The sequence below is a fragment of the Tripterygium wilfordii genome, chromosome 18 (genome assembly GCF_013401445.1).
Source record: "Tripterygium wilfordii isolate XIE 37 chromosome 18, ASM1340144v1, whole genome shotgun sequence".
In the NCBI taxonomy this organism is placed as follows: Eukaryota; Viridiplantae; Streptophyta; class Magnoliopsida; order Celastrales; family Celastraceae; genus Tripterygium; species Tripterygium wilfordii.
In genome coordinates, this window is record NC_052249.1 from 9,748,804 (window position 1) to 9,776,338 (window position 27,535).

Below are 27,535 nucleotides of genomic sequence, written 5' to 3' on the forward strand. Positions count from 1 at the left end.
TATGCGATCGTAAAAATAAAAAACAGAGGGAGGCGCAAGAGACTAAGTCAGACAGCGATCATGGGGAACGGTGGCTCAAGGAGAGGAGACTCTTCTTCTTCTTCAGATTCTGAATCGAAAAGTTCACGCGTCTCTCGATTGAGGCAGAAGCTTCATGACTATCGCCAAAGTCATTTTCATCGTCGTCGCCGATCTTCCGGCCTCTCTTCTCACCTCAATTCGCTCAGCTCTGCCGATGATTTCGCCGGAATTGCTCTACTCACTCTCATTCGCGTACTGTCTCTTGTCCCTACTCTCTTTCTGAAGCGGTAGGGTTACGTTATATTGTGATTGCTTTTTGTTTGTTACAGGCGGAGATGAAGTTTAAGGACAAGTGGCTTGCATGCGTTTCTCTCGGCGAGCAGACCTTCCGTACCGAGATTTCCGATAAGTTGAACACCGATACTGGCCTTTTGTTTTTAGTTTTTTGTTTTTTTACTTTTATTTTTTGTGGGGTCTTATTTCGAAAGTTGATCATACTGGCAGTGTATTTTAAGGAAAAAAACAAATATAACTAGAATTGGGTTGCTAAAAAGAATTCGTTAGAGAAAAAGGAATGGACTTACTAATAACTAGAACTTACCTAAAAAAAACTGGAATTTTAAATTAATGATTAAGTTCCTTGTAGATTTTTATTTAATGGAAAATCTTAAAATATAATTTGATTTTCGTTTCACATAATATCTTGAAAATCATTATTTTCTTGTTATTTTTGTGTATCAAATATTTAAATCTTTGTTAAAATATGGGTTCAATTAACCACTTAGAGATAACTGAGTTGGTTGGTGATGATTTCATTTAGAAATTCGTTACATTAACACACCCTCCACGTTAATACCTTAGGACTTTCCTAGGTATATGGGGAGAGGGTGGTGATGCAACTACCTGGGTTTTACATGGTCCAAAAACCCATAGTTCCTTCATCATAAACAAAAATGTAGGTTCAATTTCCTTAAATTGTTATATCATACTTTAATATGCAAGCATGAGTTTGCTTCAATTAGGCAGTTGACTAATATACTCTGTAACATTTTATTTTAAGGGAATTTTACATTTGCGGCCTTTGCTGATAATCAATTATTGTCATTTTGTTTAGGTTATCTTTGGATTTGGTTTGAAAGTATTGCATGAGAATGAGAATGTGATTCCAAGGGATTTCTACTTTCTAGAATTGGCACTGATATTGATTTTTTTCCAATAAATAGAATATTAGTAATATTAGTTCAACTAAAATTATATGTGACATTGAAATTCTGCTGCAATAATTGCAAACCTAACATAAGCTTAATGTTTAAAAATAGCATCATAAGCTCAATATTTAAACATGCTGATGCTATGTTATTTATGGTGCAGCACTGACAAGCCTGTTTGGAACTCAGTAAGTACTGTCTTTAACATTTGCTCCATTAGTGGCTTCTGGTTTCAACTGCTTTGACTTTTCAGTTTTCCTTTTAGGTGTTCTCAGATATTGTTTATGCTTTACATTTGTATGATGGTACTTGCTGTGTCGATTTTTGGGAACATTATTATAGAAATATATGAATAATAAAAGTGTTTGGATCAACAAGTTCTTTTTTTGTTATTTATGTTATCGGGCTGTCCTTGTTTGATAGTTGTAACTTCTAAGTCCACTTGGAATGTTGTCGTGGAGACTGATTATGATTTATGCAGCATGATGACATGAATAGTTTCAAAAAGATTTTTCTGATAATTTAATAATTCAGTAGGAAGATGTATATTTAATCTGGTGATATTTTAAACTGTCTCATCTCATACAGAAATCCTGGAATTGTTCCGATGATATTGCACCTGCCTTATCTTTCCATATAGGTAGCAGCAACTATATTTCATCTCACATCTTATACATAGATATTCTGAGTAAGCACTGTTAGATGAACACACCAAGGACTAAGGTCCCTGACTATTCCAAGGAATATTAACGGCTGTAATTCATCGGATCCTGACCATTGGTTCAATTCCAAGGGAAGGTCGTCCATTATTTTCATATTTCAAGTAATGTCTTTAGTACTTGAATCGAATTTAATTATTGTTCTAGTTTTCATTATAATTATTACGTCAGGGATTTGTCTTGGTTTTGAGATTAGTAAGTCGTTTTATTTTCCAATTAGAATCAAAAGTCTGTCACATTTGCTTACAGAATTGGGATTTAGTTCTATGTAAGAAGGGATCTTGTAGTAGCAAACTAGCAATTAAGAACATAGAAGGTGTGTGGATCAGATTTTGTTATTTTTTCATGAGTTATTTAACTTCATCTGCTTAAAATTATAAATTCACACCCTAATTTTTCTACTTTCTACCCTTAGATTACCTTAAATTACCAGTGTTATTATTCTCAAAACAACTCTGATAGTCTGCATCATTCTCTCATTGCTGGATTGTGGACTTTGGTGGTGAAACAGTCCCAAAGGAAGGCCTGCATAAGACCTAAGGGGTTTCTCTACCTTGTGTCCCAATATATCGGTCAACTCATTGATTACCCTATTTGTAACAACTCGTTCTTGCCTGGTTCAGTGCAGAGGCAGCCTCAGTCATGGATACATCTTACCCTTGTTTACTTATTTTTTTACCAGAAAATGTGTCTTAGAAATTCTATATATCTCCTTTTAGCTCGTAATGTCATGTATGTTTTGCAATATTTGATGTATTCTCCTTGTATTTGTTACATTTCCTTTTTGTGCTTTTACATAATACATATTTACGAAATGTTCAGCATATTCGAATATTACCTTCTGTTTATGAACATCGAGCTTGGCATTTTTGCACAGGAAAAGAAACTTCTTTTGGAAAGAAATGGACCCCATGTTGCAAGGATTTCCATATTCGAGGTTTGTCCTAGTTATGTTTAATTTTACATAATACCTCTTCAGTTGAACAAATTTTTATCGTTGAGACAAGTTAGGTTCGCAATTTTCGTTCCACCAATCCCATGGCAACACTGTTCAGTGTCCTACGTAATTCACATCGTACAAACACTTCTTTTTCTTCTCTCTTAATAATTTTTTTGTTATGTTTTGCATATCCTAAAGTTTGATATATTGCAGACTAATAGAGTGTCGAAGAACAATTTCATTGGCTATTGTGAGATTGATCTGCTTGAATTCCTGGATCTGGTAAGTCAGGCTGTAAGTAACTTCACACATATAACTTTTATGAGTGGCATGCTTATAAACATAATATTTTGTTTTCTTATATGCATTGAGAAGCCATTAAACATCCTTTTCCTATTAACATGGATGTATTGAGTTTTAGAAATATAGAGTAACAAATTATCCAAGTTACTTGATAAATCCTGAAAGCAATTGCTTTTGCATTTGGGAAAGTTATTTTAACTCAATGGTTGATGTTATTAAACTATGGAACTCTATAATGTAGCATTGCACTTTGAGCCACAACTTGAAAGCTCATTTGGTTGTAGATTTAAATTTGTTTGCATGATTTGCCAAATTACTTCCTTATATTGATTTGCTTTTGACTCTAATCCCTTGACTATTAATTGTAACCTATTAGTGATAAAATTTCTAGCTGATTGAAATGTTTCATTTGGGGATGAAATGAATTGTCTTATAGTTCGTCCACTGATGTTATTGAAATATCCAGATGTTTTGACTGGATGTATAGTATTTCTAGTATTGTAGCTTGATCTTTCTATCAGCATATATCCTTGTTTGCCCTTGTGCATCGTTATTATCTTTGGATGTTCATCTGCTAAAATTGAAATTGCTTTTCAGCAGATTCATATTCACCTTCATTTTGGCCACTTTGCATGAATAACTGTGTTGCAGGATTCAGATTCTGATGCTCATGTATTTGACCTGTTGGATCCGTCATCAAATGATATGGTTGTTGGCAACATTTCTCTTTCCTGTGCTATTGAGGTGAGCAGTGCATGAATTTCACTGAAGGGATTAAAACCATGACAATTGTTACTAATTTCTGTCCAATATTTTAGGATCCATTTGAAACAGAGAAAAATTTCGCACGACGCATCCTGTCAGTGGTGGTATGCTTAATAAATCTTTCATTCTCCTTCCCTCATGTTTTTCTTGTTTGGCACCTCAAACATATATTTTATTAAAATTCAAATCCTATTTCTTTATGCAGGACTATGATGAGGATGGGACCCTGTCATTTTCAGAATTTTCTGACCTAGTCAATGGTTTTGGCAATCAAGTGCTTGCTACGAAGGTTTGAACTAAGGATCTAAACATCTACTTTGATCTTAGCAAGTGGTATCTGAAGCTGTACTGTTATATGAGATCATTTTTTGTGCAACTAACTCTTGCTTACCACACATCTTTTTTGAAAGCCATGAGAATTTTTTTAATGGAGAACTAAGGGTTTCAACCCAAGAGAATTACAAGTCAGCCAAGCTGATGCTAGAAAATAAAATATTAAAAGTGTCAAAAAGCCAGAATTTACGAGTACATCAGCAAATTTTCTATAAATATTTCCATTCCGTGTCTTCTAATCATACATATGCTTGGATATTGAATTTGTAGTGCAAATTCCAATTCTTGTTTTATAGGTTATAGAGTGAACCCCTATCGTTCCTTTCAAACAAACACAGCTTTAGAGCTGTTCAATCTGCTGATTGGACTATCTTTTTACTTTATATACAATGGGTTTCAGTATTAGTGTTCAATCTTGAAAGTTTTTGTTCCTAATATGGATTTTTGTTCTTTAACAGTTTGGGTCTTTAAAGTTTATTCTTAGCATTATGTTTCATTACTAGAAAGAGGAGCTTTTCAAAGCAGCAGACACGAATGGGGATGGTGTTGTGAGTATGGATGAGTTGGCAGCTCTTCTCGCTATTCAACAAGAAAAGTAATGACCGTTCAACCTTTGAGGCTATCATTTGAATTATGAATATTACGCTGTTCTTAACAGCCTTATAATATTTTTCTGCATACTTGTTTCTTCTTTTACATCTTTGTATGTGTATTGACATTGATGCATTATCTTCATCATTTGGATGTACATCTTGTACATTGTCATGTATACCTTAATCAACATCAACTGAGATACATTAATATTAACCCTACCTCTCTAAGAACCTGATCCAAGTTGTTAGGATTTAGCCTCTTGTTAGTTTGGATTTCGTATGGCACCTTGAAACTTTAAACCTCTATTGATCTAACATTGCCGTACTTAATTGCCCCGTGTTTCCTGTTATTATCTTCTTCATATTAATGGAGTGGGTGTTGTTGCTTGGAATTTTGGGTGCACGAGAGCATGTTTAGTTTTGATGTTGATCTCCTATAAACTTTCCTCTAGAACTTTTACTGATGCGTATGAAGATTTTTGAAACTCATTTACAATACCTGTCTGCAACTTTGTTTACGAACCCATTAGTCTATGATCTATGAATAACTTGATTGAATTTGAACTTTTCCTGTCCTTTCTTTCTCTAAAATGTTTGAATCCATTGGACAATTGAACTCTTAGGGGACCCTCTTTTCTTCTTTTCTTTACATCAATGCATGACTTTGCAGCCTTTGTTACTAACTTTTGTATTATTTCTTCATGGTACTTTTATCGTGAAATCTTAGTGTGTAATTTATTTTGTATCTTGCAGGGAACCGCTTATCAATAGTTGCCCTGTATGTGGGGAGATTCTTCAAGTTGCTGATAAGCTGAACACAATGATTCATTTGACTCTGTGTTTTGACGAAGGAACAGGAAACCAGGTTATGACAGGAGGATTCTTGACTGATAAACAGGCTTCATATGGGTAAAAGCAGATAGACCCTTGTACATTTTTTGTATTTTGGGGACTATGTATTTAGTGGTATGGCTAAAATCCTAAATCAAACTGGTATTTTTTTTATAGGTGGATCTTCAAACTAAGTGAGTGGGCTCATTATTCATCATATAATGTTGGTCTGAAATCTGGGTCTAGTGCTTCACATATCTTGGTATGCTTGTATTTCTTGGCTTTTCTCCCCATCTTTTGCCAGATATGGTTTGCAAACTGCTCATGGCTGATTGTGTTATTCACTTATGCATGATATTCTGAATACATAAAATTGTTGTGTTCATAAGAAAAAAGAACATGGTAGAGGAATTATATTATGAACAAGGTAGAGGAATTATATTTCGTCTTTTAGTTTTTCATGTGTTCGTCTCTCATTCTTATATATCCTTTTGCATGCCATTGTGCCTTTTTATAATTATGCACCTGGGGTATAAGCTGTTACCGTGTCACCTGTCGCAATGATTAAGAAGGCATTTTCCATTGGTGACAATTGTATTATCCTTTTCATTTGTTAAGAGGATTTTATATATTTTACATGTTTACTTGACATTTGTGCTCATATGAAATAGAGCAGACGTGATTGGTGATTTTAGGTTTTTGGGTGGATTGAGAGTACTTAAATCTGGTTATGCTTCCTAAGCTGAAGCATGAAGTGATCTGGAATATTAGTTATTTTGTTTATTTCTTGGCAGTTTAAGAACTAGTGTTTGTTTTCTGAGAGCAATAGAAAAACATATTGGATAATGCATTCTTTTGATATAATTTATTTTTATTTCTTCAATTAAAGCCTTAGTTCACTCAGGTGCACACCTTAAAGTGCTCCTTTGACAACACTCAACATCAGTTGGAGGATTATTAAAGGCAGATTGAAAATCAAACGCCATATATCTGTGGATTTAAACTTTCGTTACCATGTAAAGCATTAGTATGTAATTATGGGACCTTTCATCTAGGTCAGCGTCATTTCTTGGTGTTCTGGTTACTAAAATGCTAATTGCTTTAGGTATTTGATCGGAGGAAAAAGAGGCTTGTGGAAGAATTGATTGATGGAAAGATTGTATTGTCAATGAGAGCGCTCTATCAGTCAAATATAGGGCTCCGTCTTATGGACAAAGGTATGATAATCCTAGCTAATTTCTAGTAGAAGAAGGGCATTATACATGTTGATACTCTCTCTCTCTCTTCCCCGAATTGGTTGTTTAATGGCATGAGAAGATGCTTTTGTAAATAGTGGAGCATCAGTTGGACTCAAACAAATAATAGTTATCAAACACCAGAGACAAAAAAAAAAAAAAACATTTATTTACTGAAGAACAAATGGCAGAATTGAAGTAATTATAAAATCATTTTGTAAATAATCGAATATGATATTTAATGATTTATTATCAGTAATGTAGTCAGGTGCTCTAAATTCTAATTTTTTTGGAAGTATTTCAATTGACTGAGTTTGAAACTTTGAAACCCCCCGATTGCCTTGTTAGATTACATTGTGGAATTCAAAGTATTGAAAATGTGTCCAGCCCAACACCAAGAACCCTTGAGTGCTGAACAGTAAAACTCACAAAGCTGGCAGAGTCCTGTGTTTAAGTTAATAGTTTGAAAGTTAATTGATATGAGATTTATTTCCTCTATTGTTCCTTTGGGGTTAATTTACAGTTCCCATATGCCATTAGTTAAACTACATTGTTTATTATAAACATTAGGAATTATCTAAATTTATTCTAGATTGAAATTAACGAGATTTTGAATCGAATCACATGACGTAGTTTTGTGATTTGATTATCATGGTTGATGTTTCTCAATTGCTTTCAAGCATTGTAATTGACATACAAAATTTGGTTGGCTTGTTTTGCTGGATGTAGGGGCAAAAGAAATCCTCCAGAGCATCTCAGAGAGGCAGGGAAAGAAGATGAACTCGGTTGAATCTGCTGAAGATATACCAAAGTTCCTTGAATTTTTTAAGGCATGATAATCTCTTAGTGAAAGCATTGTAGTTTACGTGTTTGATTTCTGAATTTCCTTTGCACCATGCTTATGAAATTTAAACATGAAAGTGGCATATAGCTTCCATTGGGTCCCTGTTATTCCTTGAAGTTCATATCTTATGACTTGGATGTTGCCATGTCACTAAAATTTCAGTGTCCTTTTTTCCCTGCTCATACAAACACCTTAATTGGCGACTTGCAAGGAATGGCATGGTATAATAATAACAAAAGGATCTCAATTCACTTTGATTGCCTTGTTTTGTAATTTAATTTAGTACTATAATATGCACTAGGGTTTTCTACTTCCTAATGTCTCCAATATCTTTTTTGTTTCTATTTCCTTTTACTTTCCTTTAAATGCAACCTCGGCAATTAATTGAATAGTGAATTTAGCTGTAAAAATTTTCAATCGCTATTTCTGATACACTGATTTCTATTGCACGCTGATTTATTTCATTTTTCTTTCCAATCTCGAGTCACATGATTTGTTATGAATTTATCATAATTAATTTGCGTGGTGGTGGAACTAGAATTGTCTACATATGATCTGCTGCTTACTTTTTTGTGATATTACAAAGGCACAGGCACACACAGTTTACATACCAAAGTATTCTGGTATTTGATGTTTCTTACTAGCCATTATATAGATTTGTGTCTCTATATGGATATATATGGCTCTATGATTTGGTTGTGATGTTACAGGATCAAATCAATATGGGTGAAGTCAAGTACCCGTTGCAACATTTTAAGGTATGTTGGTATTTTGAATTCTATGAACTGCGGATAATCTTTTATTTAATTTGTTTTATTTGTTGCTTATGTGTGATTAGTTATCAAGATGTTATGATAATCGGACAGCCCTGTAAAGATTTGAGGTAGCTTTTGGGAATGAAAACTTGAATTAAAAAACTTTTCTTTTAACATATTTTTGTGACTTTGGCGCTGGAAAACTGTTGCTATGTGTGATTAGTTATCAAGATGCTATGATAATCGGACAGCCCTGTAAAGATTTGAGGTAGCTTTTGGGAATGAAAACTTGAATTAAAAAACTTTTCTTTTAACATATTTTTGTGACTTTGGCGCTGGAAAACTGTGATGGAAACCCTATGAGTAAGGTGGGCCCGCAACTAAAAGATCGGCTTATTAGTTAGAATTATCCATCAATCTTATATGGTCACCCAGTTTAACTATACTGCCCAATGTGGTGTCGCGACAAACTGTTGAGACAAGTTTACTCCAGTGCAACGTGGGTCCACAATGTGGAGGTAGGGTTTCTGTATTACCCCAGGTAGACCTCTCTTGATGGGCCATTGTATTCTGCTCTTGTTCTTTATTTTTGCTAGCTTTATATGCTATTGCCCAAGGTAAATCGATATGCAATGTTGCAAGAGTCGGGTCCCGCAGACGGGTATGCCTGGGATGAGGGCATCTACCGCCCCTCTTATACTGTCAATTCGATGGTGGGATATGAATGACCGTCAGATCTTGTTAGATGCAGCTACCTCCAAAGAATAGAAGCTTATCACTTCAAGATTTTATTGGTTAAATGAAAGTAAATCTTCAGGAAACTAAGAGTTGTTAGAAACCCGTGGAATTTGCTACACTGACTTGTAATCCCCATAATTTACAAGCAACATGTTGCATGGCACAACAAGTTTGTGCTTGTTTATCCTTTTCTATTAACTTGTAATTGCTGTTGGCACCACTTTTGATAACATTCGTGGAACGTTAGACGCTTCTTAATGTGTAATGGAATTCACAACGTAAGATTGGGATCTTTTTGCATGCAGACATTTAATGAATTTTTCATAAGAGAGTTGAAGCCTGGTGCAAGACCGATTGCTTGTATGGAGCATGACGATGTTGCTATATCTGCAGCTGATAGCCGTCTTATGGCTTTTAAATCAGCAGAAGATAGCTTGCGGTTATGGATTAAGGTATTCCCTATGGTGCTTCCTTTTCTCGACGTTCATGACTGAGTCTGTGCTAATTTTCATTTTAAATGTGGGAAAACAGGTGGTTTTAACCTACTTGTTGTTCTTTTTGTTGGGGTGGGGGCTTTGAAATGGAATTTCAATGAGAACTTTGCAACATGTGAATAAGTAAAACAAATTGAAAATGACGATGCAATACAAGAAAGGAAACCAAAAGCTCTGTCAAATACCATCTCCCTCCTTTTCTTTTCTTTTATTTCCTTTTCACATCGAACATGTGACCCAGTGGTAGAGTTGTAGGGGTACAAGTTAGAGGTCACAAGTTCCATTCTTGAAAACAGTCTCTCCACGTATTATGTGGTAATAGTTTGTGTACATCCTATTTGCATGTCCCTGACCCCGTGCACTGCGGGAGCCTTGTGCACGGGAATTGTTTATCCTTTTTTACATCCATCGAGGACATTATAAAGATTTTTTTCCTAGAGACCTTCAAATCTTGGAATAGTGTTTACATTTGACAACTGTACAGTTTAGCATCCATAAGAAGATAAAATATTACATCTGATGAAATACTCTCAAGATCCATCATAAGAGATAAAAAAGACAAGACAGATCTAAAGAAGGGATGATTTCATCTTTCCTACAATTTACAGGATATATCACACTGTAGTGTGAGCAAGTATGTGTATGTGCATACTTTGGATAAAAAATTAAAATCATGTGGGAGATTTAATGGTTTTAAGATTCTCTATGTTTTCTGGTTGGCAACTGGTTTGAGAGTATTAAAATCAAGTTTTGGATTTTATCGTCTAGAAGAATCAGAGCAACACAACTTGTTTAGTTAGTTTGATCTCTTTTTTTTTTTTTTTTTTTTTTCATTTTAGGGTGAATTGGGGGTGATGAGTTGTTACCTATTCTTGTTATTATACTGTCCATGATTTGTCTATCTTCCTCTTTTTCAGCTGTACCTTCTTACCTTACTCACTTTCAGAATTTTTAAAAAAAATTTGAAGGATGAGGCCATTGTAGGGTCAATAGTAACATGGATGGATCCGCAACTTGGCTTCATTATTTGTATAGATAGGAAATGGCATTATGCATGAGCAACGACCTTCGCACAATAATTAGAGCCCAACAAAACTGTGAAATAGGGTGGAAAGTAAACAAATACATGTAGTGGATTGCCTTTGATTTTCTCATAGACTCATGTAGCCAACCTAAAGCTTTTGGGATAAAAGATCGAATGATGTTGATGATGACTAAGCTGTCTACCTCTTGTGCTTTAGGGTCGAAAGTTTTCTGTCCATGGACTCTTAGGAAAAGACATATGTCCCAATGCTTTTGTCAACGGAAGTATAGTCATATTTCGACTGGCGCCACAGGTATTTACTGCAAGCTCCCATCGGTTCTTCATGGTGTGAAGCTTCACTAATATGTAGTCCTGATGTCATATATCTTGGTTGAATATTTTTTACTTCTTGCAGGATTATCATCGATTCCATCTTCCAGTTTCTGGAGTTATTGAAAAATTTGTAGATATACCTGGCAGCTTGTATACAGTAAGTAGTAGACACATTTATTTTAAAATTCCTGGTTGATGAGTCAAGTGGGAACCAGTTCTTTTACCTCATCTTGGCTTATATCACACTTGGCAACTTTTCAATTGTTGTGAGATTTTCTTACTTTTTCTCCAGGTTAATCCTATTGCAGTCAATAGCAAGTATTGTAATGTTTTCACAGAGAATAAACGAACTGTATCAATTATTTCTACTACTCACTTTGGAAAGGTATATTGCTACTATTTTCTGTTATGGCTATCCTTCCTTTTTTTATATTATTGTATGATGAACTTGTCTTGTTTTGCAAAATTTACCACACTTGTTAAAAGAGCATTTTAAGGGCAATATCTGTCACCTTCTCTTGACACAAGCGTTTTTATGGAAAGAGGGATCTAATTGTCTTTCTATTTAAATCCCATTTAAATATTTGTCAGATTGAAATTTTCTTGCGTAGGGTTTCTGAACCCCCAGTGAGGATAATACTGGAATTTTCTTTCATGGGGCTTCTAGGATTTTTCCAGGCTCTAAATCTAGGTTATGACAATGCCCATATGTGAAAATAATTGTTAAGATGCCTTTTTAGGGTGTCTTCGAAGCTGTGAACAGTGAACAGATGCTCTTACATTATGGTGTGTGGTCAGCTAAAGTGCAAGTGGAATCATTTAAAAGAACATGTTTGTCTGTATTAGATGTTTTGAATGAGCTTCTTGGGTGACTCTTTTTCACATCACTAATCACTTTTACTTGTTTATCTATTAGATTACAACAAGTAAATGTGTATATTTTTTTTTTTCCATTTCTGATTGTTATGATCTCTTACTTGCATTTTGGGCTGCAGGTGGCATTTATTGCAATTGGAGCAACAATGGTAGGGAGCATGACTTTCCTTAAAAAGGAAGGTGATTTTGTCAAGAAGGGTGATGAGGTTAGTTAAAGAATAAGGTCTTTAGTTTTTACCGTGTGTTTCATTGTTTAATAGCTTGGCTTCTTATTATCCTGTCAATTGCTAAATTACAGTTTGGATATTTCTCATTCGGAGGAAGCACAGTTATTTGCGTTTTTGAGGAGGTTCGTTTTAAATAAATATCTTGCCGTTTATATATGAATTTTTGGTCCTATTATGGTAATCTGTTCGCTTTTGTTGCATATTGATTGAAATTATCTTTCTTTATACCTGTTTTGTTTGCTTTTTTTTTTTTAATGGGGAGGGGTGGGGTGGATCTGTTTTTATTTGCTTAGTATTACATCTTTGCTGCAGATGCAATTGAGTAATGAGCTTATAATTTTTTATTAGAACTTGAGAATGCAAATGAGCATTAAACAATGGTAAATTCTTTGCCACAAACTAGGTGTTGAGGCAAAGTTGGTTGATAATGGAAAAAAGTAATTTGATTTTACTTAATAGGAACAATTGGGTAAAAGTATGGTGGAATATAAGGAGAGACTGAAGTGAACTTGTGAAATCTAGGTTTCACTCCTGCAACTCTACCATTGAACCACATGTTCGCTTGTAATTGAAAAAATAACCCTATAAAAATTTGGAGAGAGTTTAAGCAGTCTGTTTATTCACATGATGCTCCATCAACCTTGGGGCAAAAATGTGCGGAGGGATGGAGGATGATAATCCTCCTTTTCTGGTTCCATATTTTTTCCTAGCCCCTCATTCCTTTTGGATATTTTATTATTTCTCTAAAATGTAGACGTCTAAGTTGGTTTTGTGATCTTCCAAGTTCCAACCTCAATTCCCCCTGTGATGTCCATCCTTATTTTCACACATATATCCAAACAAAAGCATCTGATACCATTTGAAAGACCCTCTTAGGTGTCTACATTTTTTTTTTTCTTATTTTGGATTAAAAATTATTGTTCTTTTATTCTTGCAATTATTCTTTTTATCCATGCCAAATACAATACTTGTTTGGGTGTTCTATCATTTCTAATGTGCTATGTATAATATATATCCTGGTCTGGATCATATGTGGACATCACGGCTTGGGTTGATTGACATCTTAATAGACCACCAATGTAATGTCGAATGCAAACCTGGCATTTCTTTGTCTGAATGGTCTCTCAATAATGCCATTGCACCATATGAAGGATGAATCAGCTTTCTTATACATTTATACAACAGAAGTTTCAATTTAGTTCCTTAGGTGGTTCTCGCTCAGACACTCGCCTTCACGTTCTTCTCTTTTTCTTTTTCTTTTTTTCATTTTTTTGGCCGTATGTCTTGACATTTAGTACAAAAAATGGATTCTTTTTACAGGATTCAATTCAGATAGACGAGGACCTCCTCCAAAATAGTGAGAGATCACTGGAGACTCTGGTTTCTGTTGGAATGCAGCTGGGCATTGCTAGGAAGAAAAGAGCTGAAATGGATTTACCGAAATTAGAAAATTGTGTAATAGGAGCGTGACGGTAAATGATTGGCTGCTATATATATATGGATTACGCCTGACGGTTTCTCTCAGAGTTGTTGCACATATGGGCATGCAAATAACAGAAAATGCCAATGTATTTTAACCGAGTACCAGAGATTGTTTCTGCAATTCAGTGATCTATGATTGTGACCAGATATTTTTGCTACCTGACTAGGTAGACCGTGTAGTGGAGGCAGAATTGTGTTTTGAGAGGTCGAATCCTGAGGCGAACAGATGTCAATTTCTGCGAAAACGAAGCTTTGCTGCTTGGTTTCATAATGGCCAGGTACTTCTCTAAAGCCTCCGAGGATATGTATGTTGAGTTACCCACATGATTTGAATCCCTCGTCAACAAATGGGCAGAGCTCCTGATTTTGCCCTTGATGACCCTGATCGAGGGAGTAAAGTAGGTAGAATACTAAACTACAACATAACGCATGACAGGTACATGTGATTTGGTATTGTTGAGCATTGATAACAAAAGGACGGACCAGTCAATATATATAAACGAAGTTAGAAATGGTACCATATAATACCCAACATATCGCTTGGCATTATCAGGGCATATGGAAGAGTGCCAGAGATGGATTAACATATGGCCTGATATTAATAGGACATCTAGAAAACTTTAGATAAGGCTTTTGAGTAAGTCATCCTCATTATCAAAACAATGGCCACAATCCAACGGTTAGGTGTAAATTGGTCATTGAAAGATTAGAGTGTTTACAATTAGGTCACTAGCTTTAAAAAGTTTGCAATTAGATACTCATTGTTCCAAATTTCAACAAATAGATCACCATGCACATTTTCCGGCCAGTCAATCGTCAGTATGCGCATTTTCCGGCCAATCAATCGTTGGTCAAAGCTGACATGGCACAAAGTCCGCCATGTTGGAAAGGATATATGAAACTACGCCCCTGAAACTTTGCATATCTGCAAAGTAGCCCCTCAACTACCGATATTTCAAGAGTGACTCATTCATTTATGAAAAACTTGCTTATACATCCATCCGTCCATTTGATACTTTAAAATTGACTGTCAAAGACCCAATCGCATAAGGGGAAATAGGGATAGTATTTTCAGAGACCATAACGAGAACCAATCTATCATAGACTGGGCAAGAATATGAAGCAGCTTCACATATTAGTGTTAATTATGAAATCTGAGGAAAATCAGACTTCTTTGCATTTGATGAACTGAGTTTGAATATTGACAGAGAACTGAGAGAAAATTACCCACAAGGGGATGCTTTGGTACTCTTGTTTTCTGTTTTCATGTTCGCAGAAAACGGAAACAGAAAGTCGAAAACCTGTTTGGTTCACTACTGGTATTTCCAACTTTAGGATCCCAGATAGGCCGATTCAAGCGATCCTGAGGTGACATATCATATGGCTCAAACTGCTCTCCTTTGCCTGAAAAGTGTAGCATTTTCTGTGCAACTCCATCCCATTACAGCAATGGTGATAAACAGATTCGGATTTGGGAGCAACATAAATAGTATCAGTCCAAGCGCCATGGGATGCAGCGCTGGAATCTTATCGATAAGCTTGTGAAAGATTCTCTCAAAGTTCACAAGAAGTCAATAGCTTTAGTTCTCAGTATGGAAGCTATATCTCCCAATGGCTATGAGGGTGCGGTTAAGTCCATGTTTATCCCCAACACTCTTTTTCGCATGGGTGGCCGTGGAGCAGCTATGTTACTATCAAATAGAAAGCAAGACAAGCAGAAAGCCAAATACAAGCTCCAGCACCTTGTAAGAACACACCTGGGATCTGATGGCCAAGCACATTGCTCTGTTATCGAACAACCGGACAAAGATGGACATGTAGGAGTGTCACTGTCAAAAGCACTTCTACATGTAGCAGCCAGAGCTTTGAGGACAAACAAGACTGAGTTAGGGCCGCTTGGGTCACCATACTCTGAACAGATTCAGTATGGTTGGGCCTTACTCGCCGGAGAATTTGGTCTTCAGCAAGCAAGAAAGAATATGTGCCAAACTTCAAAAAGGCTTTCAGGCATTTCTGCATACAAGCCAGAGAAAGAGCTGTGCTTGATGCTGTGGAGGATAATCTAACACTCCGCGAAGAAGATGAGGAAGCTTCAAGGATGACGTTATACAGATTTGGCAACACTTCATCTTCTTCAGTTCGGTATGAACTCTATTACCTGGAAGCAAAATGAAGGGTGAAAAAGGGAGACTGAGTCTGGAAAATTGCATTTGGAAGTGGCTTCAAGTGCAATAATGCAGTTTGGAAATGCATAGCATCCTTCAATTCAAATGTAGAAAGCGCATGGTCCGACAGAATCCATTTGTATCCTGTTAAGATCCCCAATATGGCTGACCATTGACAATCAAGTAGATGCAAAAATATGCAGATGTATTCCTAAGTACTTAATACAGTTAATATATACTATTAAAGGGGTCCAATGGTTCACAGTTACTCAATTAATACAGTTACTCATCAAACTCCTAACATCAACCTCATCTCTGTTATGCAACTGCAATAATCTCAAACAGAATACCTCTTTGAATATTGAATGAAATGTATATAGTAACCTTGTCCAGCAACAAGAGCTATGCCAATTCATCTTTTCTTCTAATGTGGACCTCGCATAACTTACAGACATTTCCAACAATTCGATTAGGAAACATAGATGACACCATTCATGAAAGTAATTAACACCACATGAAGTTCCAGTGACATTGAATATCTAAAGACTCCAAAGAACAACAATAAAACGACCTCAAGATCTTCTAATGATTCACATTGTGATCTCAGTGATTATGAGTCCTTAAATATCCCAGTAGAAATGGCTCTGTTAAGGAAAGGCCAAACCTGGAACTCGGGAAGTTAAAGAAAATATTACAAACAGCGGGTAATGCACAGACACTAAAAGACATTTAATTCTTTCATCAAATAGGTCGTTTGACACAATATATATTAAGCATAATTTTATTGACTTACAGAAGCAAACTTCTACAAACATTCAAAATAAACATCTTTCACTACATACAAAGAACAAGCCTACAAAATTGATAAATCAAACTATTCAATCTATCACTTATACATATACATAATACATTCATATATATATACAAATAAAAACAAAATGGAAAATAAGTTGACCTCGACATATTGGAAGTTCAATGTTCTGGCAAGATTTCCTTCTTACAGATCACTCTGTAAGAATTGGTTTACATGTCCTAAGATAGCAATTCCAATTATTGGAAGAGAAATCAGGTTTTTGTGCTCTCCCTGACTCCAGCCTTTTGAGAGTTTAACTTGCCTCTGGAATCTTTTTCCTATCCCTAGATAGAAAAACTCCAAGCGTGTGCTCTTTTCCAAACAGTTTCCTCTGGAAAAATGAAGTAGCAATGAGCTGCCATATAGCAAAAGATATAATTTCAAATTTTCACCTAATATTCAATTATGTTTTCTGAAAACAAACCATCAGATAAGAAGTGTCGAAAAAATTTAATGGCGCATAAAGGAATAACTCAGCCGCCGGACCCAAGGAGCATCCATTTGGTTTGGACTTATGATTTCCAGTTTGCAGGTTCTAAGGTTCAAAATCTCATTAGGGTTGGGGGAGATGAGCAAATGGTATGAAGGAAATTTTCTTTCCATTATGCAGCAGAAAGCCAAGTAGCCTCCTAATGAAACAAGAAAAAGGAACAATAATAACTCAGCAGCTGTTCACAGCAACAACCATCCCAATCTCCACATGAACAAAGACTTGTAGTCTTAGAGATGTACTTGAAAATTATTATGAACAAATACTAAATTTGCAGTCATCGACAGTCCATACCATACGACTAAGGGGACTATGATCCATGATTGTAACACCTGATTGTAACATACCCAAAGACCAGTGCATCTTAACCACCGTAAAATGTATATATGATTCACTAATCTGTTCGGATTCATAACCTAGCTGTCTCTCCATATCAGTATCAAGGATTCTGGAGATCGAAGGGAAATCCCAAGAGTAAGAATTTATTTCCTTCATCTGTCAGAGATATTGACCGTATCTCTTAGGGCTGAGCATACCTGAAAACTCGGCCTGCCCCAAAAAATTTACCCGACTACGTTTTTGCCAAATTAGGTTCGGTTCAGGTTTTAGTCTATAAGATTTTAGGTTTTCGGGTCAGTCTAGGTTGCATTACGAAAATTTGGTTAGAACCCAAAAACCTGAAAAATATAATACTAGTAATTTGGTATATTATATCACATATGTTATATACTTATATATATATATATATATATATATATATATATATAATACATATGATATTTAGTTTATTACTTTAATAGACTAATTTTGAATCAAATTCTGCATCAATCAGTACTGAAGTTCGGGCAACACTGTTGCTTACTTGCTTTAGTCTGTAAATGTATTAGGAGGGCGTGATCTTTTCATGGAGGACAAGGCCTTTCATAATATAGGGCTTGATCAGATCAGCCAGACCCAAAACCGACTAGACCCAAATCAAAAGTTTCAAGTTCAGTTCAGGTCAAAATATATGTACCAAAAAAAAATCGGACATTTCGGGTCAGTACCAAAACCAACCCAAAAGGCCGAATCCTCACCCCTAGTATCTCTATCTCCAGAAAAAGATTGGTGGTTCAAGTAAACCAAATTGACAACAAATTCTAATTAGCAGGGCAGACTTGGGACCCAATAAGTTCAAATCAGAGAGAAAGCCACATTAACTTTTTACCTGGTACTCCTTTAGCTTCAAGCTCATTTATTCTTATTTTGATGAGATCTCATTGCCTTCGACATCGTTTGCTGCTTTGACAAAATCTCAGCAATGAGTTGACGGCCAAATAAGTGTGAGTTCTTGAGGATCAGGTTTCTTGTTGATGAATCAACAGCATAACCTTGACCAGGCATCCACCGTAGCAATTGGAGAAGCAATTCCTTCTTTTCAGGATTTGAGATGTAGCGTGATATGGCCATCTGAAATAGCTCCTAGATGAAAATAATAATAATAATAAAATTCCATATGCAAACTATCTTTATAAATACCAGAAGGGCAGTTGAAGCTAGTCAACATTCTAGATTTGAAGTGGTTCAATCAAATGTGCATAGGCTTAAAGTTTATCATTTCCATGCTGATAATGCTACAATACCTCACAAAGCATATTACATTTTTGTCAATCACAATTTAACTTGCTTTGAAGAAGTTTTAGGTTTGCAGCAAATTCCAGTAAGAAATTAAGAACCAGCATTAAGAAATTAACTATCACATGGACAGTAAATTAGACTCAAGCCTTTGGTATCACAATCCTGTAAGTGTGCGTTCACAATGGAATGAAACCACCAGAGAAGTCTATGGATCTCATCATGGTATAGAGAACAGATGCTAAAGTTACAAGACTAAGACGTATTCTCTTGGACTTGGACATTAACTAATAGAAGTTATAAGCCAATTCATCAGAACCCATGTTTCCTTACCGGACCAATCTGGTAGCCAGAGCAATGTATGACCTTCATAACATCATTTATCAAATTGATATTGCCCAACTTCACAAAAGCATTTGCAAACTTCTTTATGGCGGGCTGAGAGATGGAACCTGCATTATCCTGACAAGAATAATTTGAGAAAAAGGGTAGAATAAATATAAGAATCTGGAAAATTATGCTAGCATACCTTCACTACCACATAAGCATCTTTGAGAAGTCGACCAGCAATAAGAATATGCAGAATTTTCTCATGAAGAGCTTTGCACATTGTCCTCTTGCCATATCTCAATATATTGTAAACAGAAAATGCTTCAGAGTGGGCCCGGGTTTTACCAAGATGGAAAATTAATGAGGAGCAAAGTTCCTGCAAAATACAGAAATTATTAGAAGTCCACAAGCATATGTACGTTTTTAAAATCAAACCCCAAGGTAAATAATATTAAAAGTTAAAACTAATCATTGAAACTTCGGATATTTTGATCTTTCAAATAAACATGTCAGATCTCTCTCTCTCTCTCTCTCTCTCTCTCTCTCTCTCTCTCTACATACACACATGTATTTCCTCTTTTGGGGATTAGCAATGACAATGGTGCATATTCGAGCAAATCGATATTGATTAGGCATGCTCTATATAACATCTAAGACCAACTTATCATATGTTACCATACATCATAACTTACATGCCCTATTGTTTAATAGACCAAATCTTCAACAGATTCTAGCAGCAAGTTCCCATACACCTCTTTGCGAGACCTTTCAGAAAGTAATAGAATCCAATAATTAAATAAAACACCATTGCCAAGTGATTCCGCACTCACAAAGACAACCGCATCTTAAACATGCAGAGAGCATAAGCAGGATACGAATTATCCAGGGAAAGGTATTTTTGCTTGTCAATCTGCACGGCCTTATTTCAACCCTTTTAGAACTCTCACCCCAAGTGCTCATATACAATGGAAGAAGGAAGATAAAGATGGAGTGGAGAGTTGTGTGATGAGTCAGTTCTCTCAAACTCCAAGTTTAATACAAACGCATGTACAACTACAAAAAAATAACATTTCATAATTGGCAAATAGAAACTAAGAAAACGCAGCCTCTAAGGGCACTTAAACAATAACATAGCCATGTACACGATTCTAAGTTGAACTGCTGAATTGAACCACAGAAATAACAAAAATAAATGTTCTGAAGTAGAATAGGGATGTCCAATTTCTTAGCATACCTCCGCTGGTTGGTGGCCTTTACTATGCATGTCTTCCATAGTTTGATAAGCAAGCATATACAACTTCTCCTTGCAAAAATATTTGATCAGGATATGGAAGGTATTACAATCTGGACTGATTGCTAATTCATCCATTTTCTTCATCATTTGCATTGCATTCTCCATTTCACCTGTTCTGCAGTAGGCATGAAGGATTGTATTTAGCATTACTAAGTCATATCTGTCGTACTTCGCTTGATAATCCTTGGCTAAGTGCTTTGCCTCTTCCAAAAGTCCTCCTCGGCAGAATGCTGAAATCATGATGCTGTAGCAGTAGCCATCTGCAGTTTTATAATAAAATCAATGTAAAAAAGCTTGAGTTTCAAGCAAGAGAACCACGCGGAAGTAAGCTCCTGGATTAGAAAAGACATTTCAGTGCATTCAAGTCATGCTGGCAAAGTACCGTACAAAGCAGAAAAAAAGTTTATCTCAATTATATCCCTTACCTGATTTAACACATTTTTCCTCCATCTCTCTGAAAACAGATCTAGCTTCATCTATGTGTCCAGCCTTAGCAAGGCCATCCATCAATATACAATAGGGCATCTACAAGTTGATTAGGATATGATGAGGAATACGAAAATAATCATGTCAAAATGAAAGGAGTAAAGCTAAAGGATGCTTAAATTAATGAAGAATGTCAAATTATATCAGACTAGGAATTCACAGAGAATGTAGTTAAAATTAGGACAAACTTTAGATTACCCTTAAAAGTTTCTATCCCAAGACAATTTACTTCTTGTGTTTTCAACTGTATTTATTATACATTTACACCCCATAGTCACTAACTGGTTGCAGTCTTCCTATTTCTACAATCTACAGTCAGTCTACTCTAAACTTATACACCAATAGAGGTAAAGGATAATTATTAAGTGCCAGTTGCTTGCAGTCTTCCTATCTTACCTAAATACCCATACCTAAATAAAAGTAAGCAACACAGTAAGGATGAAATCAAAATGTATGTAACAAAGAAACAGACCACTTTGTTTAACAAATTTTCCAGGTACAAATATCCAGTGAACGTAACCAAATAAATTTTCAATCATTCATATAGAAACAAAATTACCTCATCTTGAGCATATCCCAAAGCTTCCAGTTCAGCCAATAATTTTCTTGATTTCTCAAACAAACATCCTCTAACATATACCTTTAACAGAGTTGTCAATATTACCTACAAGCATTTTGCCAAAAGAAATTAAGAAAATACTATAGTGAAACCTTGATAGATGATTATATGAAAAAAATATGTAAATTCATATATGTTTAAATTTGGTGATCTGATAATTGAAAATAAAAATGTAGATCCAAAATGACTTCCATGTGTTTGCATGTCGGGAAGAAAAAAGAAGCAACTAAAACATAGTGTCTGAATATCGATAATCCTCATAAACATGAAACACTGTTTGAGATGATTTTACGCCACTGATAAGTTCTTTACATGATGAGGCTTAAGCTTGCCTCTGGTGCTAACATCAATCAATAGAATGAGATTTAGAACTCCGCCATCCCAACCTGCTAAAACTCAGATCTTTGGGGATGGGGAAGGGGGGAGGGATATTTTCTCAACCGAGTCAACCACAATTTCATGCATTCCTGATTCCTACATCTTTGTCATGATATGGGTAAGCTTGACTATGGTGCTAATGTTAGCAGGTGTAATGAGAGTCAAAGAGGCTTTACTCCATCATCCCAACTTGTTGAGAAGCAGAACATAAATTCTGAATGCAGTCAGCATATCTCAGTTCAGTCAATTAAAACTTTCATACATACAGCTAAATTCAATTACTTGTATTCAAGATGTCATGTATGATGCCTTGTACACAATTAGCCTACACTACACATGCATCCTTCTGTTTAGGACAAGCCCATACATATTAAGAAGCAAAATGCTTCAATGCTAAAAGCAGCTCCTCCAATTAACTAGTTCCCAGTGGACCATAGTGAACAAAATACCAAGACGCATACATAGCTTACAACCATAATTGTGCAATTCTGCCCATTTATATACACTCTAAATGAAAAATGTACACAGAAACACTATGAAAGACAGAATTTAAATGGGTACAAAGAACAAAAACAAAACCTTATTTGGTACCATCCCTGATGACCTCATATCTTGCACTAAGTCTTCCGCTTTCTTATAACTTCCACCAGAAGCGTAGGCATTGAGCAATGAACTATAATGGAACACATTAGGCAAATGACCTTCATCCTTCATTTTGCTAAAGTAGCTCTCCGCTTCTTCACATCGATCATTTGAAGCACAGACAGCTAAAAGTGTCCCATAGATCACACTGTCCATTTGCAGCCCATTGAACTCCAGTTCCTGAACCAGCTCCAAAGCCCTAGAATAGCCATGGTGGACTTTCATGCAACCTGCAAGCAACTGAAGATGAGGAAAAAGTAGATACAATAATTAGAAGCTTTTTTCTTTCAATCAGGAGAAAAATTAAAGATAGAAAGTAGAAACTGCAATAAAAATGAGACAAATAAATTTCAACCTTATCTCCTAGCCAGCAGCCATCCACATGTCCTAGATTAGTTTTATGATAAATGATAAGCAGAATAACATATAGACATCAGAAAAAAACGTAGGATGGAGGATTTTTCACTTATTGAGACAATTTGTGGTTTCACCTCTACTAAGTTATTTGTCAAAACAATTAATTGAACCTTCAAAGGAACTACAGTGAGTGTTTCCATGGGAATCAAAGTTTCACTTCTACATTAGTGTGTGTGCGTGTTAATATATATATGTTTAGTCTCATATCATGAGGCTGTAGTTAACCGCAGTCGGCCTGATCGTTGAACCGGTGAACCCTTAACCTCGCAATTTCTACAAGTTCACAAGGCCATGTTTGCTGGCACATAACTTTTTAAAATCTCAATTGCAACAATCTTTTCAATCACGAAATAAATTGCAAATAAGTATGCATTAATTAAGTAGGTAGTAGTTCTATCAATATGATGCTAACTAAAGTTGCAACTTGACCCAAAAAAACAAGGGTTACAAGCTGCGACATAAATTAAATAAAGTAATGCAAATTGAATAGGCATACCATACTATATGTAAAAATATCTGGTGTTAGACCATCTTGCTTCATCTTATGAAACAACTTGATGCTGCTGTCAAACTTTCCGTTTTTGACCAAACAACTAAGGACAGAATTGCAAACAACAACATTGGTTTTGGCTGATTCGTCTGGAATAGTATTGTAAATTTCTAGGGCCTTTACAAAATTGACACTTTCCCCCATAAACTTTATATAACTGCTATAAGATGAGACATTGATTTTATTATGCTCCAGCATCCAATCAAAGAGCTGCAATAATGACAAAATATATTAAATTAGAATAAGCATAATCATCAAACACAAATAAACACAATTTAGGGAAAAGAAAAAGGGAGACAAATAAAACCATCAATGGGCTTTGCCAAAAAGAAATCCATAAAAAAACAAAAAAGCAGATATAGATTGGAGGTCAATAACATGCTACTCCAATGAAACAAACAACATAAATTCAAAGTTGAAAAATAATATCAGAAAAGCGAAAATGATCTACCATGAGCTGAAAAGCCAAATGCCGTTTAGTTCCAGCTCAGAACTCTTTTACCATACCATTGAATATAAATTCTTTATTTTTATACGATGAATGGCTCTAGAAATTATTTTCATCTGTCTAAATAATCTTCACAGAAAGAAACATAAGCCCAGAAATAGAACATTTCACCCTCGACAAGGATAATAAAATGTACAATAATATATTTCATTAAACTACAAATTGATACGTCTAAAATCAATTAATAGCAATCGATGGTATTACTTTCATGAAATCACAAAGACTAAAAGAATCTTTTCAATTAATTATCATAGTATATCACATAAAATATGACTTCTTTTTTCCAGTTACTTTTAAAATTCATGCCCAAATTATGAAAGAAAGGAGAAGCAACTGACTATATCCTGGAATAATGTATACAAAAGAGACACAGTAAAGTGTAAGCTCATGGCTCTGCACCTTTACTGGATGTCTGTGGGTTAAAAGTATCAGAAAACTTTCAAATGCATACGAAGGACTATTTCCTCCTCGTTTTCTCAGTTTCTCATTTAAGTTGGGGCTCTACTATTTGAATCTTTAACAGTCATGAAAATAATGTTTTTAGATTATCATTTGAAATTTTAATAGTCACGAGAAGAAATCTTTTGGAATTGTGAAACCACAATATGCACATAGGAAATACATTTATTTAGAATGCAAGAGAATATGCATCATATTGAGATACAGCTAGTGCCTGACTGTCATTACTATGGGGTTGTGGAGAGACTATTCCATGCTATGAACTATGACGCCAAAGTTAAAACAGACCAATTTTATCACTATACCAAGGCTCATGCCCACCCTCTTTAAGAACGTGCAGAAGATTATTTGACCATAATGCTTGGAAAACACATTAGCCAATGGCCAAGCCTAATAATTGTAACAAAGGCAAATAAAATAACCAGGTTACTATAAAAACAAAAGCATTAAACACCAAACCTACAAGTTTTACTCTACAGTCAGCAACTCGGGAAAAATTACAGCAGTTTTCAAGTTGCATCACCTGAGAAAGATCCTGCCATCTGCTTTGCTTCCCAAAATGCCGCAAAATGGCATTCAAGTCTTGCACCTTCAATATCTCTCCCAATCTAGAGGAAAAATAAATGTTTCAGCTAAACAGGAGAATCTAGCATCATAAAAATTAACGGAATAAATAGAAGAAGCCTTTGAAAGCTACTGTTGGTAAACCATTATCATACATTTTGACCATAATTTCACTGATGTTTTTCACAGATTTTTCATATTTAGAAAAGGACCTCTTGTCTGAACGGCAACAAAATCAAAATGTTAGTTTCTTAGAGATATGGTTAAGGTAACTAGCCTATTTTACAAAATTAAGCTCAATGCATGATTTAAAGCTGCTGAATAACCTGTTGTCCTGTTCACTTCAGAGCCATCTAAAACCAAATAATCGAAAAAATTAAATAAAGGAAGAATCTCACTTTTTCATGAGAACATACAGCGTACAATACTTTTTTGAACATTTGCGAGTATTTGGATTACTTTTTTTCCCCGATAAATAAATATGTACTATTTTTATGAGTGAAAGTGCCAGAATAGAATGCGAGATAGAAAAGTTCCCCCAACGCCCTAAGTTATACTCATATCTCAAACTAAACTACCAAAAAGCCTAGAATCTGAAATATGGTCCATCATGAAAGACAGAGAATGGATTGATGAATCCACAAAGAAAACTCTAAAAATAAAGAATTAGAGACAATAGAGCAAGCAATGACAAAAACATTCTATCAATCTGCTCATGCCAATGGAACTAAAAATGCAGAAAATGAAACTCCAACCTCCTCAGTTTATATTCCAACCAAGGCTCTTTTTCTGGTTTTCCCAATCCATCAACTCAACTGCTTTAGCACACTTAACCATAAAGTTCCACAAAATAAAAAGATTTGAAGATAACAGCACCCCTATTCTATCAATGTCTCACCATTTCTTCCACAAATATGGTTATAATCTTCTACTTTTATACATAACTTGGAATGTTCCCTAACTTCAATCTGAGTACACACAGACAAAACACAAACCTGAAAACTATAACCCAACTAAACAAAAAAAACAGAGAAATCGTGACTGATCGCTCATCATCCGGCTCTCAGGAAACTCCAATCCACAATCAAAGGTCACTTTAAACTGGTCATATTGATTTGCCAGTAAAGCGTCGGGATTTCTAGATATAAGAAACAAATTCCAAAAAATCGAAAAGATTTTGCATACCCAAAATCACGCTAATGACATTCCAAGCTTTCTACCCAATCTCAAGATAATAATAAGGAGAAAATATACGAAATAAAGAAGGTAGAAGACAGAAGAATCTCAATATTGGAACTTCATGTTACTGGGTTACTAATCAAAGTTAAAAAGAAGCAAAAGTAAGGCAACGCTAGATATAAAACACGTAAGCCACAATGGATATTGAATAGTCGAATGGGAAAAATCCTAAAAATTGCAATCAATTACAAGCACCCGGCGCAGAATTCAAATTTAAACTCAATATCCATACACCAAACCCTAATACAAACACGGAAACATGAAATAGCAAAGAAACAGATTTCACATGCCAAACCAACCAACAAGCAAAATTCAAGCGTACCTTTCAAGCGCAGAGCTCAAATCAGGAGACTGTTGAACTTGAATAATGGCAGCTTGTTTTTCCGAGTAGGAACGGCGCTTTTTCGGTGTGACTGCAACATTGGGCGACTCCGGAACTGACTTCGGTTCTTTCACGAGAGTGGTGGTTGCGAAACTAACTTGCGGAGATTTGGCTCTTGCGGTAGGAGGAGACAGAGAAGTTATCAAGGAAAAAGACAATGGAGCAGGGAGAGTGAGGGTATGGTGGTTAAACCCAACACATACGGCAGATATCTCCATTACATACATGCCAACACCGCCACAGAGAGATTTTTGAGTTGCAGAAGAACAAACTGTTGGGAATTTGGATAATAACTTGTTCTGGGCCCTTAGGGCCTTGAACACTGTATTAACACATATGGCCCAACCCAAAAGAATTTAGGGCTGAGTTGGCCCATTTTTCTAATAAAGTCATTGTCAATAGTTATTTTAAAATGATCATCAATAATAAGAGTTCCTTTCTCACTTCCACAAACAAACTATAACTAAATTTGTAATATTTCATTGTCATGTACAACTGAAGATGGTTATAGCAGCACAAAACATCATAGTAGCTGGTATTTCTAAATCCTAATATGAAGATCTGGTGATTTGACGATGAAAAAAAAATCGTTGGTTGAAACGGTTAAGTTAGGTATTTGAACCTCTTAGTGCATGTGTATAAGAGGTCACAGGTTTTAACATTTACTCTAGCTCGATTTAGTGTTATTTCCGCATTGGGTTTCGGGTCAAGACTTAACCGGGCCATGTGATTTGCGAATATTGCATGTGACCCGTAAGTTTACTATTGAGGTGGTATGGACTTAATCGACTCATGTGATTTGTGAATATTGCATGTGACCCGTA

General features: G+C 35.5%; 2 protein-coding genes and 1 pseudogene across 5 annotated transcripts; 2 read left to right on the forward strand and 1 right to left on the reverse strand.

Moving 5' to 3' along the window:
- Nucleotides 1-13,866, forward strand: LOC119984564 (phosphatidylserine decarboxylase proenzyme 2-like). Its single transcript, XM_038828567.1, has 21 exons — nucleotides 1-273; nucleotides 351-430; nucleotides 1,393-1,417; nucleotides 2,826-2,885; nucleotides 3,102-3,170; nucleotides 3,843-3,935; nucleotides 4,010-4,060; nucleotides 4,162-4,245; nucleotides 4,793-4,884; nucleotides 5,636-5,791; nucleotides 5,891-5,975; nucleotides 6,819-6,930; nucleotides 7,678-7,778; nucleotides 8,503-8,550; nucleotides 9,591-9,737; nucleotides 11,021-11,116; nucleotides 11,219-11,293; nucleotides 11,429-11,521; nucleotides 12,132-12,218; nucleotides 12,311-12,361; nucleotides 13,560-13,866. Exons 1-21 carry the CDS (start codon nucleotides 61-63, stop codon nucleotides 13,707-13,709), a joined length of 1,968 nt encoding a protein of 655 aa, XP_038684495.1. The 5' UTR covers nucleotides 1-60; the 3' UTR covers nucleotides 13,710-13,866.
- LOC119983455 lies at nucleotides 13,778-16,454 on the forward strand (annotated as a pseudogene).
- Nucleotides 15,738-26,975, reverse strand: LOC119983577 (pentatricopeptide repeat-containing protein At1g10910, chloroplastic). Of its 4 annotated transcripts, none has more exons than XM_038827253.1 (11): nucleotides 26,652-26,974; nucleotides 25,050-25,134; nucleotides 23,506-23,769; nucleotides 22,530-22,832; nucleotides 21,513-21,617; nucleotides 20,893-20,992; nucleotides 20,408-20,727; nucleotides 19,373-19,549; nucleotides 19,177-19,305; nucleotides 18,437-18,690; nucleotides 15,738-15,879 (listed from the first exon to the last, which is right to left on the reverse strand). In XM_038827253.1, the coding sequence occupies exons 1-10, from the start codon at nucleotides 26,936-26,938 to the stop codon at nucleotides 18,460-18,462; spliced, it is 2,001 nt and encodes a 666-aa protein (XP_038683181.1). In that variant the 5' UTR covers nucleotides 26,939-26,974; the 3' UTR covers nucleotides 15,738-15,879; nucleotides 18,437-18,459. The 4 variants fall into 4 exon arrangements, with proteins under 4 accessions (XP_038683181.1, XP_038683182.1, XP_038683180.1 ...); XM_038827254.1 differs by lacking the exon at nucleotides 15,738-15,879 and adding an exon at nucleotides 16,716-17,094 and having other exon boundaries at nucleotides 18,437-18,678; nucleotides 26,652-26,975; XM_038827252.1 differs by lacking the exon at nucleotides 15,738-15,879 and adding an exon at nucleotides 16,722-17,070.
- Between the last annotated feature and the right edge of the window lie 560 nt (nucleotides 26,976-27,535).

Excerpts from the sequence above, each read along its gene's own strand:
- LOC119984564 (XM_038828567.1), top strand. The coding sequence starts at position 61 with ATGGGGAACGGTGGCTCAAGGAGAGGAGACTCTTCTTCTTCTTCAGAT. Across the intron at positions 274-350 it reads CTCTACTCACTCTCATTCGC|GCGGAGATGAAGTTTAAGGA; the intron begins GTACTGTCTCTT and ends TGTTTGTTACAG. Across the intron at positions 5,792-5,890 it reads GATAAACAGGCTTCATATGG|GTGGATCTTCAAACTAAGTG; the intron begins GTAAAAGCAGAT and ends TTTTTTTTATAG.
- LOC119983577 (XM_038827253.1), bottom strand. The coding sequence starts at position 26,938 with ATGTATGTAATGGAGATATCTGCCGTATGTGTTGGGTTTAACCACCAT. Across the intron at positions 25,135-26,651 it reads TTGAGCTCTGCGCTTGAAAG|ATTGGGAGAGATATTGAAGG; the intron begins GTACGCTTGAAT and ends TTTTTCCTCTAG. Across the intron at positions 19,550-20,407 it reads AAGGCCACCAACCAGCGGAG|GAACTTTGCTCCTCATTAAT; the intron begins GTATGCTAAGAA and ends TGTATTTTGCAG.